Source organism: Leptosomus discolor, chromosome 1 (assembly GCF_034619465.1).
Source record: "Leptosomus discolor isolate bLepDis1 chromosome 1, bLepDis1.hap2, whole genome shotgun sequence".
Classification (NCBI taxonomy): Eukaryota; Metazoa; Chordata; class Aves; order Leptosomiformes; family Leptosomidae; genus Leptosomus; species Leptosomus discolor.
The window spans coordinates 168,582,320-168,604,043 of NC_141391.1; the positions used below are offsets into that span (position 1 = coordinate 168,582,320).

The window sequence follows — 21,724 nt, forward strand, 5'->3', positions numbered from 1 at the left end:
TTGAGTTTTCCCTGTCTCCAATCTTGATCTTCCCAGACTGCTGCTTCCTCCTCTGTCCTATCGCTTTCTCCTCCCGGTATGTCCAGATGATGGTGCAATGCATGGGTTAAAAACAAGTCTTTTGAATGAGGAGCATGTTTACAGCAACAGGAGACAAGGGAAACAAAAATCAATAGAAATGGTTTTCTGGTTCACAGTTTCATTAAAGTCTTCAGCTTTAAAGGGATTTGAGATTTTTGTGAGGTAAATGACCCATTGCAGGCTACACAGACATTTCAGGTTACGTAAAAATTTTAAGGCATAATAAAGGGTTTATGCGCACTTCTGCTCCTGGGGATTTGAAAGGTTACTGCAGATTTCCTTTCCTGTTGCTACATCTTTTATTTTCATTCTTGGGAAGCACAGGTGAAGGTGAAGGTAGCAGCTGTTTTGGGAGGCTGCCCATGAAGCAGGAAGGTTTTGTCAAAGTGCTTTAGGTACCTCCTTCCTTTCTTGTTCCATCCTGCACAAGAGCAGATGCTGAATACCATGTGCTCTCCTATTTTGTCTGTCAGCTTCTTACGTAGGATTCATCTCTGCTTCTTGTGTAAAGGCCTCCAAGTAAGCTTCAGCCCCTGAGCCTCTTCCTGTGTCCCCATCCCTGTCTCTGTTCTGTAAAAATGCACCTGGAGAAGGATTACAAAATTGCCTGTGCCCCAATAACTTCCCACGACAGTCCCTGGGGTCCTGTACAAGCAGTATATATTTGATAAACATAGCAACAGAAGGATGGAGCTGCTGATGGTCCACCTCTTCCTCCGCAGATGAACTGGTGCGAGTCAGTCCCTGCTGGGCATTTTTCCAGGGTAACTGACATTAGTAAATAGGGCCACAGGCAGATTTTGACAGAAAAAAAATAGCTTAAGAATTTATCATATCATATCAGCAGAGGCAACAATATCTCTTGGCAGAGTTTGCACCCACCTCATGAGTGGACGGAGCAGGACACACGCCTGCACATCAGCTCCTCGAGGGCACAGTAGATGACATCTGCCACCCCAGCCCCCTCCTCCTCTGCTCTTGCTGGAGGAAGGATCAGATGTGTAACACCACGGCAAATGAAGCAGCATTGGACGGAAAGAAAGTGCTCGTTGTCCTGTGCCTGGGACAAGAAAACACTCTTTTCACTGGAGCTGTGGCTAAAACATGTGCCATGCACACTGGTTTTACTTTTTTTAGGCTTCCAGTTACCATGGTATACATTTAAAGATGGATGTTGACATATACAAGGAGGTTGTTTACATTGAGTTTTCTCAGCTCAGGATGAATTTAAAACATGGTACCGCTGGATTACAGCACGCCAACAGATGCGGTGGATTGTTTCAGGCAAGCTTTCATGTGTCTTGCAGTATCACCTACGCAGCAGATTGCTGAGTTTTGTTGCCATGCTTAGTATCAGTTATAACTTTCTCAGTGCCCACGTGCTTTTAACTTCCCTTGAAAACTGGCTGCTGCCATAAAATAACCCAATTTCTGTTATTATTGTACATTTAAATTACATAGCATGGTCAAAACAAACCATCTGTGCTGACAGGAATTTCCATCAGTACACAGCTGAGACATCAGCCTTCAGCAGAAGAGACCCAGTTAACAACATCTATCTTCCTTACGATTTATTTCAAACTCATCTGTCTAACACATCCATCCACTGTCTTCCATCTTTCAGAGGGGCCGACAGAAATGAGATTAGTTTGAAACTGTCTGAGGGGTGAAATTTATTCTTTGCTCATGATGATACCCCTGATGGTGGTATGGAGCCCAACACAGAGAGGGCTCAAGATGTTCTGTTCTGGGAACAGTGTCATCTCCGATTTGCTTAATAGTATCACTTAGATATATTTGTTTGTGTTACATTAAAGCACAACTGCTATAACAGTTTATATATATATATATATATATATATATATATATATATATATATATATAAAATATCCTTCAGACTGAGCTTTGAAAAATCCCTGATGTATCAAGCCTTTCAAGTAAGCCACAAAATCAAAGGATGCCGAAAGATCAAGGTTGAATATTAATAAAAGGAGGTTGCACCTGGAGGTCTTTCAAACTCCCTGTTTAGCAGTGTCAATGCTGTGGCCATATCTGACAGTGAACTCTTTTTTTTTTTTTTTTTTTTTTTTTTTTTTTTTTTTTTTTTTTTTTTTTTTTTTTTCCCCTTCTTTTGTTGCTTTCTTAGTGCCTCACCTTGATGCTCTCCAGATCTCTTTTAAGGAAAGACAAATTAAAAATGAAGTGAAAAGACCAAGTAGACTATCCAGGGAAAGTTAAGTTTTAATAAATGGTGCAGGTACTATAGGCCTGAAGGATGGATAATTTGGTAAAATATCAGTGTGCCTTTGAAATAACCTTACGGAAGAGCCGTTGGCCATAAATTCAGTCAGTAACTTGTATGTGCGCATTTCTAAAATCTCAAAAATAGTTTCCATGTTCTTTCTCAGGTGCCAGGTGATCTGACAAGGTCAGCATGTTCTTCAAAGTACTTGCAATAAATAGATCCGTGTCTTTGCAAAATTACGTGAAATTCTAAGTCCAAAGAATTAGTCCTGAGTATCCATTGCAGCAGGTGTCTCACTTACGTGGTAAATTCTGCCATAGCTGCTCCAGAGACTGATGCTGATGAGTACTGACAGCATGATCTACAAGGTCTGACTAAATTGTGATGTCTCATGTGTAGGAATCCACATTGGTCTAAGCAGCAGCACTATACACTGATCAAATCCTTGATGATCAAAATCAGTTTAATTGCTGTCATTATATTTGAATCAAAGAGGTAATGTACATACAGAAACCTAGAGACATATTTCTAAAATTTCTTATGGGGAACAAACTGTCATCATGTATATGGCTCTTATGACTCATTCAATTAAATCCTAGTAAATGGAATTAGGAAAAGCCAGCTAGAACAAATTATGTATTTCTTCCCTCCTCCTGAGATACTGTCCTGGTGGAAGTGCTCCTGCTAGCTTACAGCCCACCTACTAATAAGAAAATGCTGCAGCTGCTCAGTATTAAAACTGCAAGTTTTCATACACCACCTCATACTTCTGATTCAAGAAATGATGGTGTTGCATAGTCTTTCTTTTATATGTGCATATATAAAAAAATACATGGATTTATGTATATAAATATAATTTATGTAATATATATAAATTCTAGCTTGAAATAGCTAGGCACACACAAGTAAGTGTCACTCAGGGTTCCATATCTGACATTCAAAGGTATCCAGAATTTGTGGTGAAAAGACTTTCAAATTTCCCAGTGGCTGAAAGTAAGATTTTATTGCACATCTGCAGCAGGGCTGTAGTAAACTAGACACTGATGCTGCATCTTACTTGAATGGTTCTGCAGAACATGAGAAGAACTTCCTCATTCCAATTATGGGACTGATTTTCTTCCCTACTTTAATAAGTGTCCAGTCCACAGTTGTTGAAAATTGGTAATATTGACAGAATTCAAAAGGTTTGTTCCAATTTCACAACATTTTAAAAATATGTTGCAAGAATTAATTACTAAATATCAGCTCGGAAACCCCTCCAGTGAACCTGTAACATGGAGAACAAGTCCACTTACTTTTTTCCTCTTCGGGGAAAAATGTACCAAGACTGGAACATCCTTTCTGAAAGAAATTGTTAACTTTCTTCCCACTGCCCTGTGTTACTATTTACTCTTTGTCCAGTCCGGTGCCCAGCTGACAGCTGCTCAGGCTTTTGGCAGACTCCAGGAGGCGTGATGTGGTGGTCCTCTTACACGCTGCATGGTGCCACGTGTAAACTGCTCGCTCCGCCAATACAATGCCGTAAGCAGTGGGGAGGCATAAATTAATAATGTGTGTTTATACATATGCATGTCTGTAGAATACCTAATGAACAAAGAGAAGGTAGCTTGAGCAGTGTAATTTTAACCTCAAAGTTTTCTGTCTAGTGCTTTTCTTATTTCTGAACTTACAGGGCAGTATGAAGACACGTTGAAAAGAGTAGGGATTCGTTAGCTGGAAGTGTCATTCACAGCTGTTGAGGAATATTGGAGAACTAAGGGGGGAGGCTAACGCTCATGTGCGAGTGTTTAGCAATGCGCATTTGCATAGATCGAGAAGTTACGAAAGGAAGCAACAGGGCTGTGTCAAGGAGTTTTGGGGGAATCAAGTCAAAAAGAGGTTTGTCACAATGCAAACAAGTTGCAGGGAGTTTATCTCTGTGCATGCAAAGAGGAAATAAAAAGTTATCCGTAAATGGAAAACACACCTTGTGGGCGGACAACCTGCTGATTTGGGGTCTGTTAATCTCTTCTGGTTTAAAATTGCTGTATAATTTTGATAGGTGGGCTGAAGATGACTTACTGAGAGCAGTTACTAAACGTTTGTTTTTATTCTCATCTGAAGAAGAGGATTCACTTTAAACTATTTAAATACTTAGGGATGTTGTTTAACTTTTAAATGTTTATTCTACTGCCTGACTCCATTCACTACAGAGGAATGCAAGAATTCCCTGCTGATTTAGCTGAGTTTATTTACTTCTTTTCTGCATCAGTGAAGCTGAGCTGTGTACAAGTGCACCCTTATTTCTTACTATCAGTTACCTCAGAAAAATAAATAAATTGTGGTTTTGGGGACTGACCAGATGAAGTCCAGATAACTAAAGGAGATTTCATTATCAGTAGCAAGGGGAAAGTTTATACAGATTTAGTGAAGCATCCACTGGAGATGACACATTCTTAGAGAAGAGTATATTCCTGCTGGGTCGCTTATTTTAGTTATATTGAAAGATTTTTTTCACTTTCCTAGCAAACCAGATAATTGTTTGCATACCTCAGACGCTTCATCTCCACAGATGTTCTAACGCCACATTTGCATTACTCTTGATCCTTCAGGCAGTCCTGTTAGTTTTGATGTTTCGCTCATCATAATTTCAGCAGCTGGTGTGATGATACTCAGATATAATTGCTGATCTCAGCTTCACCAAAAGATTCACTCTGAAGCTTCCCGCTAGGTTTTTGCTTGGATTAAGCTGTTTGTTATTTTTCCAAGGCCTGGCTGAATCATCCTATTATTGAAGTTCTGTTAGAAAATGAGAAAATAGTTCCTTTTAAAGGTTTAATAGTTCATTTTGGGATGAGTCAGTTTGAGGAGCTGTGTAGCCAGTCAGATGAGGGAGCTAATAAGACTCATACGTATGTATTTTTGCAGTCTAATAACTTATTTTGTTTTGACAGAGGTGGTTTTCACCTGGATCAGCTCTCTGAGCAGCTTACCATTGTTGCATCCAAATTACAACCCAGCCTCAAGGATAAGCTACTAGACCAAACAGAGGCGTTAAAGGTACATTTCTGCCCTGATCGTACGTACACAGGTAGCATCACAGGCTACCGGTCATCAACTCTACACCCTAACTCTGAAGCAGTGGCATCCAAGCAGTCAGTGGGTTCTGTTGCAGCTGAAGTACACAGTATAAATAAATACTCCTCTGCCTATGTTACTGCCTGTGGGCCGCTCGCATGGGTTTCTTCCAGGTTGGTATCAGTAACTGGCCATTTCTGTTTATGGCCCTGGGGCCTCTGATACCTTCCCGTGCCCGTAGTTCCAAGGCCGCTGATGTCAGCTGGTGGCTGTGCAGTCGGGAGGCCCCACCTGTAGCTGGGATCGTTCTTTATCTACGCAACAGGGGCATATATAGGGAGCGCCCTTTTGCAGCTGCTTGCTGTTACCCCGTGCAGTTACAGCAGAGCTACAGGTATGTGACCAGAGCGACTTCGCTTACCGGCCGAGGCACAACTGTGCCTTTCAGCTTAAGCAGATCCTCAGACCATGTCTAGAGTTTCAGCGGCGCAAAACAGAACTGCTGGAAAATGGTATGTTTTTTTCATGAAAACTTTTTTGGCAGAAATGAAAACTAAGTGGAATGAAAAATGAAAATAAAACCTCTTGTAGGAGTTTTTTCCCATTAAAAAAAACAGTGAAACGTGCTAGGGAGAGAACGTGAGAAAATGTATCGTTTAGAAAAAGACAACCTTTCATTGAAAGGAATGCAAACTTTGGGTGAGTGCAATTGAAGAATATGCTCTGTTTTGTAATTGTATTAGACTTGTGTATTTGAGATGCTGAAAATCATTGGAATTGATGAGCATCGGAGTGAGTTGTAAGGTAGGCACTTTCCCTTCACGTCCTATGTCTCTGCGATACCACTTGTTTCTGAAGGGTTTGTCTTGATTTGTGGAATATGACTTCTCCTCAGCTGTGTTACTTTGTCGTAACTTTTATATGCCTGGGCCCTAGAACTCTTAATTATTTATGATATATACTGTGTTGCTATTAAGAGTTTTTATGTTCCTATTAGTGTTTGTATATTGCTCCAATGCTTTCTACTGAGACTCATGAGTGTTTCAAAACCTACATGTAATAATTAATTTTTATTAGTAGAACAGAAAAGCTGGAACATTCAGTTTCTCCCCTTATAATACTTTAAATAAAATTGTTTATAAGGCTGTGTATGTGTGTGAGACACACAAACAAATACAAATAAATTTAAGGGCACATTGTAAAAGAACAGTTTCACTAGTAAGCCTATAATTATTACAGTTTTTTTCTTTATTCTGATTTGTAAGCATGTACCTGTAAGTTTCTTGTTGATAATGTCATGCCTTTATACTGGGCTTGAGAAAACTGTCTGACATCTGTAAAATTGTTGGCCTGAGGTGGTTACAAAAAAGAACTGGGGGGCTGCTCTTAGCTCAAGCAGAGGCAATTACTTGCCAACCTTCCAGATCAGACCAACCCAAACCTTGCTGCCAAAATTGTGGGGGTTTTTAGGCAGGAAGAGGGACAGCTTCATCTTTCAGTGACACTTGAGGCTAGCTGGTCATGGACAGGGCTGAGCACACGGTGGGCACTGGAAGGGCAGAGGGGTTTCAGTTTCTTCCAGCCACAGAGCTGTCTGGCTGCTGCAGGGTGTCTTCTGCAGTGCTGCCAGGCATCTGTGGACACCGAGGTTCTCTACGCTTCTGTTGCCTTAGGATTGCTTTACCTATAAATGCTTTATCAACATAGCTGTATTGGTTAAGAAGGTAAAGAAAAAGAAACTCTACCCTTCATGGATATAACTTTAGTAAGAAAATTTCAGTTACAATTATGCTGGGAAAGAAGGTGTTAATTTTGTTCCAGAAAATGGTATTACTATATAGCAGAATAGGAATTTTTATTGGGAAATGTTGTATCTCCGCTGCTCCATTTTCTAGTGATCTCATGCTGTAACATTTTCCATTTGTGGAAGTTCACGGGGAAGCTCCCCTAAAATGCTAGGTCTCTACTTTGTGTTCCTACAGGTTCCAAAAACATTGCAAAATAAGCTGCTGCTTATATATTCCTGCTAAAACTCTGGTCCCAGGGATAAGAAAATTGTACTCTATGATACCTCACACATTTCACTGGTCATATAAGAGCAAAGCAGAAGACTTCAGTCATTCAGAAATTGTCCCCAAAATTTTGTAATGAGTAATAGCTTATGAAATTATGATTTTAAAAGGTCCAAAAGGATAATATGAGTATATATTAAAAATTAGAACTTTTTTTTTTTTTACTTAAAATCTGTATTCTCTCACAGACTATTCTGAATCATCCGACAGCATCAGGATCGTTAAAATAGGAACCATGTTATTTCTTATCACTTGCCTCAGTGGTCAACTAGTCACATGTCTAACTCACTAAATCTAAATTCCAGTCTAAATCATGATTCCAGTAGCCATAGTTATGTAGATCTGATGCAGGAATGTATGTATCCAGATGCTGCAGTTTGATACTGTTTAGAATGAATACTTACATGCAGAAAGTTATGAAGCTCTGCCCTGATCTTTGGGACATTAGTAGTGACTGAATTTGCTGTGGAATATGCAGAAATAGGCAATAAAAAGCCTTGCATATTGAAGCAATTGGCAAAATTTTAATCAAGGGACCTAGATTTTCTCCATAAAAAGCATTATAAAATGAAAGTAAAATGGATGTAATACCTGTTAGCAATACAACCAAGAAGCAAATAAAGCAAATACTTTATTCAGTGAAAACTGTCCTGTAGAATTATATAGTAATACCTAGGAATAACCTAGAACAGGCTTCTTGATAAATTACGATATTTAGATGAGTAAAGGAAGTGTGTTGCTGGATACTTATAAATGATGGTTGGTACCAATTTACTTAGTGTAATGTAAATGTCCATGCTATGCTGTGGCATTTTTGTTTGCAATTTGCTGCCTTGAAAATATTTGTTGTGGAATTCAGGCACTTGGAAGATTTATTCCAATTATACATAGTGGCATTTGGGCTCTTCTGCTTAGTTGATGTTCATCTTTCAAGTCTCTGTCACCCAAATCAGGACTGAATGTCATATGTTTGGGTCTGGCAGACTGAGAAGTAAACTGGAAGGAGCTTTCTGGTTTTATTAAGCTCATCTTAAATGGGCTTTTAACCATATTTATCTAGTGGCTTTTGTTAATGCCTGGTTAACCCACCAGATAACTGACTTAAACTTCCCTGTTCACCTGGTTTTAAAGGAAGACTTTCATATTGCATTGAATTAGATTTAGCAGAACCACAGTTAGATGAGTTGTAGGTGGTTGAATTTGATAATGGTGAGGAAACTTGAGCTTCATGTCCCTATAACTTGCATCTCTGTAGATAGTCACTGCAGTGAAACCCAAAGGCTGTGTTCTAACAATGCTCACCAGGAAAAGGTATAGGCTTACTTGTATAATCATTAATTTTTCTGTCCTCTCATAACCCATCTGTGTTTTCTGCTTGACTGGCAAAGAAGTCCTCATCCTGCATTTGACATTGTCTCTTGATATGGAAATAATTGATGTCGCACATTTAGCATGACATAACTTACACAGTGCCACAGCCATGCAACGTACTTCACAGACAAATACAATTGACAGGTTCCTATCCAGCACAATCTGCAATCTCTGTGTGCAGCCATCGGCTGCAAACTGAGCTGGGATGTCTGTGAAGCTACAAGACCATAAAGCAGCAGGGTGAAAGCTGTGGTGCATTGACCTACAGAGCCTTTAGGAGTTCAGATGTCAGTTACCCAGCTACATGCCACTTCAGGGGGGCTGCGTGCAGTTCCCTGAGCAGTGGGTAGAGGTGGCACGTCCTGAGAGCAATTCCTGTGCTTGTGGGCTATGTCTAGTTTGAGGTTTTGGCTTGTTTGTTTTAATTTGGGATAAAAGGTCTCACTGATGTAACCAGCAGGATATGCAGTAATAGGAGATTCAGGCTGGCTGTCTTCTGGCTGCAGTCTGAACGGTTTGGATGCAAGTTCACATTCGTGTTTTGGAATGGGGTACGCATTTATGCGCCAACAGGCTGCAGCTGTTGGTCCTGCATACCTCATGGCAATATCAAAGTGGCTGATTTGGGACAGACAGCCTGCATAGACTCACTCCCAGAAGGGCCCCAAATCACTATGAGGCAGAAGAAAACGTGTAAGCTGATGAGCAGGAACCATTCACATTGCCCGAGGGAGAATTCTGTACTCGCCTCTGCAACATGGGTCATCTTTAATGTAAATAGCTAGGTTCCAGGCAAGTTCTTGGGTATACAGAACAGCTGGCATTCAAGTCTGCTAAAAAGGTGGCTCTTATTCACAGCATTTGAAATGCAAAACACTGCCACCATCCTGTAGGTACTGTTTGCACTATTGCTGTCACTCAGCAGCAGCAATGAGGGATTATGTAGCAGAAATTTCCTAGGCTGTACCAGAACAAGGGAAGGGCTTGAAATTGCCTCTCATCGCACAGCAAGGGACACAGGATTGTAGGCAGGGCAAATGAAGAAGAGGGAGAACTTCTGTTACCCTCAACTGGAGTTTTTTACTTGCTTCTCTATCCTTCACCCGCTATCAATGCATCTCAGTAATACACAATGACAGTCTTAGATTTGATTTTTTTTTCCTGTGTAGAAAACGGGTACTCACAGAGTGTTCATGACATATCCTGAAAGCACATAAAACATTTCTTAATGAGGAGAGGACAGGGGAGGAGAGGAGACGATTTATCAACATCTTCTGAATGAGCGTCACGGCTTGGCAATGCAATCTGTAAGTCTCAGTGTGATCCCTTGGTAGTTTGTGCTGGGTACAGACAAGCGGAGTATCTCCTTTCCTGTGGGTGTGAAAGGCTCACGCTTTGGCAGATAAACTGAGCAGCGTGACAGAGCAGGCATATGAATAACTGCGAGACCAGCGTCACTCAGCTCTGTCCCATTTGCCATCAGACTTAGAAATGGCATTGACAGTCTGTCATCATGTAGACCTTTTCCTCAGAGGCTGGTTGCTACAAGCTTTTGGAAAAAGATTTGGAGGGCATGCTAAAAAGTCTGTCGTAAGAAGCCCCCGTATCCTGTTTAGAGTACAGATGTTACCATTGTGGAAAAAGGGACCTTCGCCTTCTTCCTGATTGTGCCTTTGCCAGTATACTCTTGTCACCGTATGTTTAATTTATCCAAACAAACATCAGAACACAACATTTAATAATAGCATTTTTAATTCTGGAGAACTCAAGGTTCTCCGCAGTAGAAAGATGTGCTGTGCTTCTCCTTTTACAAATGTAGTCGTGGAAGTCCAAAGAAGTAAAGTAAATTGCCAAGATCCAGATTCATGATAAAACTGGAAAGAGAACAGGGCCAAGTTTCAAGCCAGCCTCCCAGTGACAGAATTTCCATGCCTTCTATCTCCATAAAGGTTTCCTTTCTTGTGATGCTTCCCAGTGTGTGTGCATGACCTCAGCTATGGGATTACATAGGGTCGTGCTTTGGGCCTCTGCTGCCCCTCCAGGGATCTGATTTTCCTAAAGCAGGGCAAGGTAAGCAAACCCAATATTGGTGTCTGTCCCTCTGAAAGCCGAATGCAGTGGTGTATGCCCATGTACAGTGATCTTGTGTCTAACCAGACCTTCTGTTCCATTATTGTTTAAAAGGTCACTTTAAACAGGTAGGAAAAATAATGTAAATATCAAGAGTTACGCATTGTGGGTCATGCCAGCATGCTGAAGTGAGGGAAAGCACTGGAAAAGGATGAAATTACTCTGTGCCTCTAAGGACAGCTGGGCAGCCAGTGAGGAATTTTAAGGTATTAGAACTTTAAAATTGACACAATGGATGGCTGGGATATTTTAAAGCTTTATCATTAATTTAAACCGTAGAAATTAATTTTAAAAATACTTTGTGAGAAGAACAAAGGATAAGAGAATTCATTTTATGGGCTACCACTTCTGTCTTATGTTGCTGTGAGTCCAGCCTCGTGCTCTCGGCAGGATCTGGAAGGATTTGCTTTAGTGGGTTGAAGGTTCAGTTGGGAATAGGTGCAGTGTGTGGGAAGAGCATTTATTCAAACTCTGTGGGCTTTTGAAAATAGCAATGAGAGAGGTACCTGGTGAGGCTGTCAGAAATACTGTGCTATGCAGCATTCTGCCATGTTCAGGGAGTCGTGTCTCTTCTCGAGTGGGGAAGGAGAGCTGTGCAAACCAGCTGTCTGCGAGAGAAGGGGGACTTGCCTTTGCTCAGCCAAGCAAAATGAAATGTATTCCGCAAACATGCCATAGGATAACAGTCTTTCTGCTCCTGCAGCAGGCCAGGGAGGACCTAGTGGCACGTGTGTGAGGGGAAAGAAAGGGGGAGAAGGGCAGCCTTCAGCTGGCCAGAGAATTCCATGGCACCACAGTCTGATACACACTAAACTTACATTCTGATTTGACTCCAGCATATGAAAAGAACCATTTATTGAGAAGTTCTCAAAGTGCAGCACCTGCAGAGACTGCCAAGATGGCAACAGCTCCAAATTCAGCTTGTGTGGAAGGTCTCTCCTGACCTGTGGGGCAGGTGCCTCTACCCAAGCAGCTTTTTCTCCTCCCTGGTAACTTGCTGCCCTGTGCAGCAGTTGTTCCTAGCTGCCCAGCCCGCTGCCCCGTGGTCGCAGCCCCTCCAGGAACCGCCCGGTGCCAGGGCTTTCGCTGCTGGTGTGGGACGCGGAGCTGTTGTTGCTGGTACGCGTGGCAGTAACTGCCACTGCTGAGAGCGGCACCCGAGCAAGTGGATCCATGGGCTTGATTGGAAGGTGTGACTAACGCAACACCGAGGTCTTCTGAGACGAACTGTATTATCCTCTCTTCTTAGAAGCTACAGTATGAGAGAGTGCTTTCTTCATAAATATATTAGCGTGTATGTTAATACTACTGAGCCCAACCACACATGATCTACCTCTAAATATGTATTGCATATCCCTGCCTCTTTTCATCTTGAAGAGGAGTTTCATCATTTTGTGGCTAGTCTGCTGTTATTATTTAAATAAAGCTGATATTATTTAAATAAAACTCTTAAACTTTTGAATAAACTGATTTATAACAAGCCTTGTATTACTAAAGAGCCAAGCAGTTGAAGCCTTTTATGTGCCCCTTTTCCAACTATTTATCTTCTCTATGCTTTGATCAACTATGTCTGGCAAGGCTTAAAAAAACTCCCAAAAGTTTCTGAGGAAATAAGGGTGTTTCATCCTCGGTGCTGGGAACTGCACAGTCCCCTTTGGAAATGTGCAATTATGACTGCAGTGGAAACCCCAAACCCACAATGTTTGCCTATTTAATTTCTTACCAACCTTTACCTCCAGAGTTCCACCCCCCTGCCCTGCTCTGGCACATTTTGAGTTGTGAATTAACTTTCATGTCTGAGCTGAAGGACTGAAGAAATCCAATTCCTGTTTTAAAGCTTTTTCCCGGCAGCCTTCCAATTTCAGCTGTCTCAGTCAGCTGCATAAGAAGTATAGGAACGATGGCAAGTCATTGCCTGTGTGCAGGTATCCCGTGTCAGTTGGGTTATTTTGAATACTGCATTGAGCAAATAATGCTTCCCTTAGTAAACCCACTCACTGCTTCATTTGGGATAACTTTGTAAAAAATGCTGTTACAGCTGAAGAAGAAACACTTGCCGAGAAGGTGAGGTCTAGGATTTATTTTTACTCTGGAATTTCAGGTCTTTTATTTTTTAAGACCTTATTATGTGAAGACACCAAGGAGGCCCTTGTGTCAGGTAATTAACCTCCAACAGTAGTGTTATCTCAGAATGTAAGATTCCAATAAAAAATGTGAATGGTGGCAGGGAAATATTTTTTAAAAGCTGCAAGCGCCCCTAGCTGTGTTGATTTAGGTATGTTTATATATGCACAGGTCTTGCTGTCTCCAACTGGAGAAGCAAAGCAGCGTGACTGATGCACGACCGTTTTAACAACTGTACCTAAAAGATGAAGTCTTGCCACTGTTGGAAGGGAGTCAGTCTGAAGGAACTCCAGATTTACTTTGTGTAACAAGGTAGAAGTGGAAACCCAACTATTCTACTTATTCCAGAAAAAAAAAACAAACCACCACAACCACATTTCCTGTACAACTTAATGAGTGATTATAAAAATGGAGCTTAAAATGTGTTAAGTGTTACTGATTTAAGTGCATTCCTCAGCATAGGTACAAGTATCAGTCAGGAACTCCACTCAACTCTTAGACATTTAAGTACATTGGCGTACACATGCCCTGGAAAACACGTTTTCCTAGGTTGTTCACAAGTATGGTTTGAAGCTCCGCTGTGCTAGGACACCGGAGGATTTATCTCATATGTGTATTGTGCAGAAATGGGGACTGACTTGGTTGCTGTGCTCCACTGACCACTTTGGAAAATGCAGACCCAGATTATTTAGTTGGTTTGACAGAATTTTAATAATGTGTTGATTGTGGAAAGCTCTGGGCTTTCCAGCAGCAGCACTCAGTCATGTCGAGCAGTCAGATCCTTACAAGTGAGTCTGCCCCAGAAAGACAACGTACATAATACTTCGGGTTTCTTACTTTCTTTCCCCGTTGGACTTTCGAACCTTTAGGATGTGCTGTGTTTTGTGAGGTTTCGTTGTAGCCACAGGGTTTCTATTTGTTTTAACAGAAGTAGAGATGGCTGCTTGGGTTTAGCTGGACAGTAACTCCCTCCAAGAGCTGGAGCTTTAGGAAAAAGCCCGAACCAAAGCAGCGGTTGTCAGCAGGAGGAATGGGGCTGTCACCCCTCCGTCCAGCTATGCCTCTCGGAAATCATCCACGTCCCAGCTCCTGCAGCCCCCCTCAGCCTTCAAAATTTAAAAAAAAAAAAAAAAAAAAAAAGCAGCGCGATTTATGGCCCACTCCCCCTGGCTAAAGCTCGCTCCCACCCTCTTCTCCCCTCTCCTTTTCTCGAAGAGGGCGGGGGAAAAATCCCACAGCCCCGACTCCCTCACGGCGCGATCGTGAGGCGCCACAACGCGCGGCCGCCTCCCGCCTCGCCCCTTGCGGCGGGAACAGGGGCGCCGAGGGGTTAATCCGGGTGTGCAGGCTGAGGAGAAGCGCGGAGCCGCTGCCGTCGCCGTGCGGGAGGGCCGGGCACGCCCGGAGGGCGTGCCCGACCCTCCCGCACGGCGACGGCAGCCGTGGGCCCCCTCAGTCCCGCGGCCGTTGGGCTGGCGGTTGGGCGGCCGTTGGCGGGACCCCTACCTGCGCGGGGGGTTTTGGCGGGCGCCGTTGAGGCGGAGGCGGCGGGGCAACATGCCGGGCAGCGACACGGCGCTGGCCGTGGATAGGACGTACTCGGACCCGGAGCGGCACCGGCGCCGCAAAATGCGGGTAAAGGGGGTGAGGGCTGCGGGGAGGAGAGGGTGGTGGGGGTGGGTGCCGGGCTGGGAGGCGACCGGCAACCTGTAGCGTGTTGCTCAAGAGGTCTCTGCGTTTGCTAGGTTGTCTATCTAAAGGGAAGGGTTGTTTTTTTTTTTTTAATCTGTACTTTGATATTCCTACTCGAAATACTCTTTCGGTATAGGAAACCGAAATGAAACTGGTTGTTGACATAACAGAAACCGATGTTCAAGATACATCCCCAATAGAAACTAGTTGGAGGCGAGAGTGATAGAGAACTTACTCAGCAAAGTCCACAGCGCCGACTATTTAATTAAGTGACTGCGTGGTTAGATCACACTGGCGAATACTTGGGTTTGGTCTTGTTTCTCAAGGTCTGTGTCATAAACTGTGGATGGGGTGATGGTATCTGGCAGCAGAGAATGGTTACGGTTCCCTTCCTGAAGTTACTTGCAAGAAGGCTTGTGGCAGGGATGGAGATTGACAGAAAAGGTGTGTCTGTGTGTGCTAGGGATAAAGTGAGCATATACTGTGTATCCATGACGTATGGCTCTATGGGATGGTCTGCTGGCAAGTTCATCTTTGTCTTACTGTTTTGATGTTTTGTTTGTACAATATGTGATAAACATGTATAGGCAACGCTCGTAATCCTGTCATATATTTAATAACCTTTGTGGTGATTGTTCTGCTGATGAAAGCAGTTGGCTCTAGGTAACGCACAGATTTCAAATTCTCGCCGAAATTCTCAGCTCGAACAGGTGTAAAACAAATACCTCTTCCCATGTGCTGCAGGAAGATGTAAAAGGAGGTTGCTCTAGCTGACTTGGGATATTGGCAGGGATTCTGTTTTCTTTTCTCTGCTAAGGTGAGATCCTTCATGTGTCAATAAATGAGCTTTACAGTTTGAAGTGTAGGGATTAGCTATTTGTGAGAGAAGACTGGCTTTGGGTTTTTTGTGGAGGGGTTCTTGGGAGGTTTTAGTTTTGGGTTTTTTTTTTTTGTTTTGTTTGGTTGGTTTTGTTTTTTTTTTCGTGTACTGCACATTAGCAGTACTTTCCATCCCTCCAGCCTATTAATTGACACTGCTGGAAAGAAGATGATGTTCTTTGGATTGTTGCTGTATAATGAAATGTTTTAAAAATAGGTAACCCTATACACTGTAGCTTTGGTACTGGAGTCTGCACTGCTCTTCATTCTGTAAGCAGGTGCACATGCTAGTCATAACCTACTTAAAAATTTTATGTATTTCCTTTGTTTTTCTCTTTGAAAGTTGCACTGACTAGTTTTTCTTCGTTGTTCTTGCTGTAAGAATAATGTGCAACCTAGCAGAAGAAAATTGCATACCTTCAAGGATGTTTTTTGGTGTATTTTAAGAGTTAAACCTGAAGTCTCAGCTCTATAATCTAACAGATCTGCTTAAAAGCATAAAGTATCATGGCTAACATTGTGTTGCATATTGTACCTGTGTATTGAAAAAAAAAAAAAAAAATCATGCTTAAGACGATGTTATGAAAGCATTCTGATTTGGGGTTTCTTATAATCAGGATTAGTCTCTCCTTCCCTGCCTGTGACCATGAGAACTGGAAATATAACTCTGTAAACAAAGTTTGTAGAGTTGTATATAATTGCATTGCTCCAGGGTTTGGGCTTTACAAGTTGTGTCAAGTATCACAGAACTTGTGATATAATTGCTAGAGGTGGTAGCTGCAGGTTGTGTGTTCCAGATGATGGCAAGAGCCTGCATTAAAACCATTTGTGCTTATTTCAGACAAATAGGAATTTTTCAGGGGTAAATTGCCTGGATAACTTCACCATTCCTCTTACTGCTTTAACCGGGAGGATGGAAATGGTCAGGTACTGGAGCAGCAACAGTTGGTGGTATTATGTAGGAAAGAAGCAAGAAAGCAGGATGCTGTTTTTCTTTTAGAGACTGAATAAAAAACTGATATCAGAGCAGCTGGAGTTGAAGCTGCCATTTCCAAACATCCATGGAGAAAAACAACGCAGAGTGTGAATGCAGCAATACAGAGCTGATGGGAGGATGGCCAGAGAACCTGAACAAACTAGGGAGGCTTGCTTGTGTGAGGGAAGTCTTGGGGTTGGTTTTGTCATCAGGATATGGAGCATGTGCACTAAGTACGGTGAGATCCATTTAGTAAAGCCTGTGGAAAAGAGAGGTATCAAAGTAGTTGCTGGATCTCAGTCTGTATAAGGCTATTGAGTCCAGTTTTTAGATGGGCATGTTTTGAAGGACTTCTCCAACCCTAGAGGTTAGTGTCTGTGTCTTTCAAGCCCACCTGAGGATTTTGCTTACAAGAAAGTGAAGCCTTCTCAATGGACAGGCAAGAATTCCAAGATTGCAGCAGTATATACTGTAGGAAGGCATCATCAAATTAAGTTTGCAGAAGTGCTAGAACAACATACTGTGAATATAGCCTTCTGAGTTTGTAAATGGTAGAATCTGAGGAGAAAAGGATTTTAAAATTCCTGCTGCAGCTAAAAAGCTCCTTCAGTGTAAGGCAACAGGTTTGTTCAATACCTTCTTCTTTGAGGCCATTTGAAATAGAAGATATCCTGAGCTCTGCTAACAACTCTCTAATGAACTGCGTCACGTTTTGTGCAAAGTTCCCAGTGCCTGAAAGAGAGCAGATACTTCAATGAACAACAGCTGAGCCATTCTTAACACGGAGGAGTCATTGCTGCCTAAGGAGGCAAAGTATTCTGAGGGAGGCTGGATTCCTGTTCCCTGCCTTGAACGAGTCACAAGAGAGCCAAGCTGTGCTGTGCATAGCAGCACAGAGTGAGGCATGAAACTACTATTGCTGTAGTGTAAGGGTATCAGTGCCTTACAGTTTCGGTAATCGGGTATAGATTTACAGTCGTGTCATTACCGTGGTTCTGGTGAATCATCCGTCCCCAGCTTTAAGAAGGGTACCCTCCCAGGAGGCTTTTCCTGCCTCTGCTTCTCAATACTATCTGGTCACTACAGTCTGGATTACTGCAGCTCACTCTGGTGGCACAGGCGGAATCAGTGTGCACAATACAGTTGTGCAAAATGTTTCCGTTCACCTCTGCTAATGTCAGTTCCTGCAGCTTCACTGTGCTTCACATCCACTGCTAGTTGATTCCTGCAACACTTGGAAAACTAATCCAAATCTTTCAAAATCGGGACCTAAGCCATGAAATAGGAGAAGATTTGGGAACAAGGGTTGCATTTTTACCTGTCATGCACCAAGTGCTGTTCTTCTTGATGGAATGCAGCTTGCAGGACAGCTGAAGGGTGTTATGGCACTTTAAGGGACTTGTTTTTGCAGCAAGTACTGTGGGAGACTAGAGGTGCTCAGATTCTGGCTACACCGTGCTTCTTGAGCAGTAAGTCCATGCAGGGATCTATGCAATTGCAGTAGTAACATTCCTGATACTCAAGCTATCTTGGCTATGCTAACTTATGCCTTGTTATGTTGTCTTTTTCTTCTAGAGCATAGTGTCAGAACTGCCTTTCAAGGCTCTATTAAAGCTGTCGTCTCTGAATGCTCACCAGGTTGTCTTATTTAGACCTTGGAAACCTGTGTAGATGTGGGGGGTTTTTTGCTGCTTACCAGGACATTGCTCTTCACTCTTGATCTCTTACCCTTTACAGAATAAGAATCCCCCACATTTCATCAGAATTATAAATTTATACATAGGGCTTTGTAGGAGAAAAATCCTTTTCTAGTACAAATAAGACACATGAGTTCCTTTACTGCATCCCATCAGAAGTCTATGCAGAGATATGTCCTGCTTTTAACAAGAACCAGATGCTTTAAAGAGAGATGTGGGAAGTTCCAGTTACATCATTTCTTGTGCATTGGAGCCTATTCAGAACTTTCTTTTTGTTAGTGGTAGACTTTTATTTGAAATGGTAAGAATTCTTCCTTTATTTAAAACCAAAAGAATGTTGCCTGGAACAGATGTGGTGTATTTATTAACAAATAGGGAATCTTAATTTCAATCCGCTTTCAGCCTTAGTGAGACTAATGGTAGAATCACTGCTTTGTGCATGAACTGATTCTTACGTGATCACACATGCACACAAAAAGGCTCACGCTAAAAAAGAATACAGAAATCAACTTGCTTTCTACTGGTGAAAAAACATTCTGTGGAATGTCTCTTCTCATTTTCAGTGTCTCTCTTATGATCCTGCCCATTCATCTTGTCTATAAGCGAGGCACTCTTTGTAATAATCTCTTCTCATAGGGAAGTCTTTCTAAGCCTCTAATCACTTTCATCATCTGTCCTTGAATTCCCTTTATTTCTTAAAATCTTTAGTACCCTTAGAGGAAATAACATAAAGGGACCTAGGAGGATTAAAAACTTAAAAAAAACAACCAACCAAACAAAAAACAAACCAAACAACAAAAAAACCCGTCTGCCCAAAAGTAGTTGCAGTTGTAGGAGCAAGGGAGATTCAATTTCCTGGTGCTCCTTTAAATGCAAAGATCAGTGTAGAAGAAATGCTTATTCTGCACTTTTGTGACTTGTAACCAAACCTCCAGATATTTTGTGCTCAAAGAACTTACGTACACTTTTCCCACAGTTCCCCCATGTGTTGACATAAGATGAGGATAATTTGATGGGACAGAATATTGTTAAGACCTCCAGACATTGGTTTGAAATCTACAGTGTATCTAGAAATGTGTGAAACCTGTCAGAGGGTAGGCTGCATGACGCAGGGGTGTTGGGGAATAAGAGAGGGAAGCCATAATTGTAATGTGAACCCAAAAAGACAGATTAGCTGGTTAGAACTGAAAAAAAGCTTGGTTTGTTAATTTAAAACAGTAACCATGTTTTGATTATTTTGTCATTGTAGAACTGTTTGGAAAACTGTAACTAATTAATTTTTGTGCTGATGCCAGAAGGAAATGTTAGGAAGTTTACAGAGTTGGTATCTTTTTTGGTATACTTTTGAGTTTTGGGATTAAATACATCTAAAAGCTAAAGGTCAATGTTAGGTGTAATTTGTTTTTGTCAAATGAAATAAAGGGGAAAATTGTTGCTGTACAGCTTAGTATAGTATGGCTGTGCTCACCTTATCCTGCAAGGGGAACCTCTTTGGTAGACTTATAAGCCATAAAGGTTGTATTTTCATCCAATCCATCTTTGCTCTTCCAACCCAAGAAGACAGTTTTAAACAGCAAGTGGAAGTGGGGATGCATGTTCTTCTTAAGGTGTAAGCTGATTTTTAGGTTTGAAAGTTTTATACTTACACCTTTCACAGTTTTTGGTCTCCACCTGGAAAATTCATGTCTCCGAAGATTGTACAGTCTCTCCTTCCCTGTTTTGAGTCATCCTTATTGCAGTGGGTGGTATTGCTTACAGGACTGAGGCGTCTATTATCACATTTAAAACGTTACGTATATTAAAAAAAAAAAGTCGTTGGGGGAAAATCACCAACCTTCTGGTTTGCTTTCCTTTTGAAGGACATGTAACTGTCCTTCTGTCAGATTGCGAGTGGTGATGTAGGGGGATGCCAACAGCTCAAGATCGCTAGCTTGCTCGTCGTCATCATCTCCATAGGTAAGGCTTTAACTAGGCACTGCCTGGCACAATGTCTGCACAGAGGATGACCCTTTAAGGTTTTGGCTGGATTTAACATTGTCCAGGCTAAAAAAGATTAGCACTACCTGTTGTCCAGTTTTAGTTGGTTTTGCACCATTAGCAAGTGTGCAGCTTTCATCTTCACCCCCACAGTGAGTGTGGGTTTGGGAAAGACCTGTGTGGGAGAGGAGTTTCTATGTAGTGTTGGAGAATGGAGGAACATAATTCTCACTTTTCATTTATGTATCCAGATAGAGAAACTTTGCTGAAGAGCATTTGCACTATTGCTAATGAAGGTTGCAAATATCTTTACTATTGAAAGTTTTCTGCTCTTCCTTTAGTCTGAAGGAAGAGTGGAGAATTAATATGCAAAGCCAAAAATAAACGTGCTGTTCTAAAGCCTTGACATATGGGACCTGGTATACACCTGGAACGGCTCATAGCTGTGCAGCTTAACCTTTTTCAGACACTCAGCAAGTGAGAACTCCTCTAAGCAGTTTTTTATATCGTCATACAAAATCTAAGCTTCAATTTAGGGACAAGGGTGAGAGTGGAGGAATGCCTCTACTGGCTGAGGTATAAAGAATAGCTACAAATTGTGGTGCTGTTATTGTAGAAAGCTGAAATGAGGCTTTTTGTTTTCCAAAAAATTGCAGAAAAGCTTAATAATGTTGAGGGCTGGCCTGCTTCGTCATTGTTCTGTTTAGGTGTTGCAACTGGATAAAATTCCACAGTGCAGAAATTATGGAAACCACTGCCACTAGTATTTTCTTAGTTACCTCTGTATTGAACACTGAGGCTATGGTGTACTTGAATGGACCTTCGGTATAAAATATGTATTTTCAGTCATCAATTCTCAATACTTCTTAGTTAACCTTTACTACAGGAGGCACCTTTTCCTTGGTTTACCTGTTTGTGTGCAGTGTAGTAACAGTTACCTTTGTAAATTTTGGTTTCAGTAGCTCTGGATGATGAAGTTAGGTGGGAATGCTATTGTGCTATTGAATGAAGACTGAAATGTGATCCAAGTAGTGCTGAATTGCTTGGAAACTTTTGATTGACATTAGTGGCTGATGGAACCAATCTGAGATGAGTTATAACAGCCTTATGGGAAATTCTCTACGTATCAAGTGTTCTTTACAGGATGGTAGATGCTACTTCCAGTTCATATTACAGTCTCATCTAGCTTAAACCAGGATGGTGTAGGTGCATATTCTTTTTTTGTTTTGTAAATAAATGGTCTTGTAGTGGGTTTGGCTAAATGTATGGAAAGCTGTTTAGTTTCCTGGCATTGGTTGTGACAAAAAGAGCAGTGTGTGTGTGTGTGTGCACCTAAGGACTGCAACAGTTAAATGCTCTGATTATCTATGTCATGGGATTTTTATTAAAGTTAATAGGGCTATGGCTTTCAAAAAGGCTACCC

General features: G+C 41.8%; 1 protein-coding gene across 1 annotated transcript in view; it reads left to right on the top strand.

Moving 5' to 3' along the window:
• The first annotated feature begins 14,637 nt into the window (after positions 1 to 14,637).
• The window catches only part of TMCC3 (transmembrane and coiled-coil domain family 3), a 46,579-nt gene continuing 39,492 nt past the window's right edge, over positions 14,638 to 21,724 (top strand). Inside the window, exon 1 of the mRNA XM_086470947.1 lies at positions 14,638 to 14,715. Coding sequence (XP_086327073.1) covers positions 14,638 to 14,715 — 78 coding nt within the window. The remainder of the gene's footprint in view (positions 14,716 to 21,724) is intronic.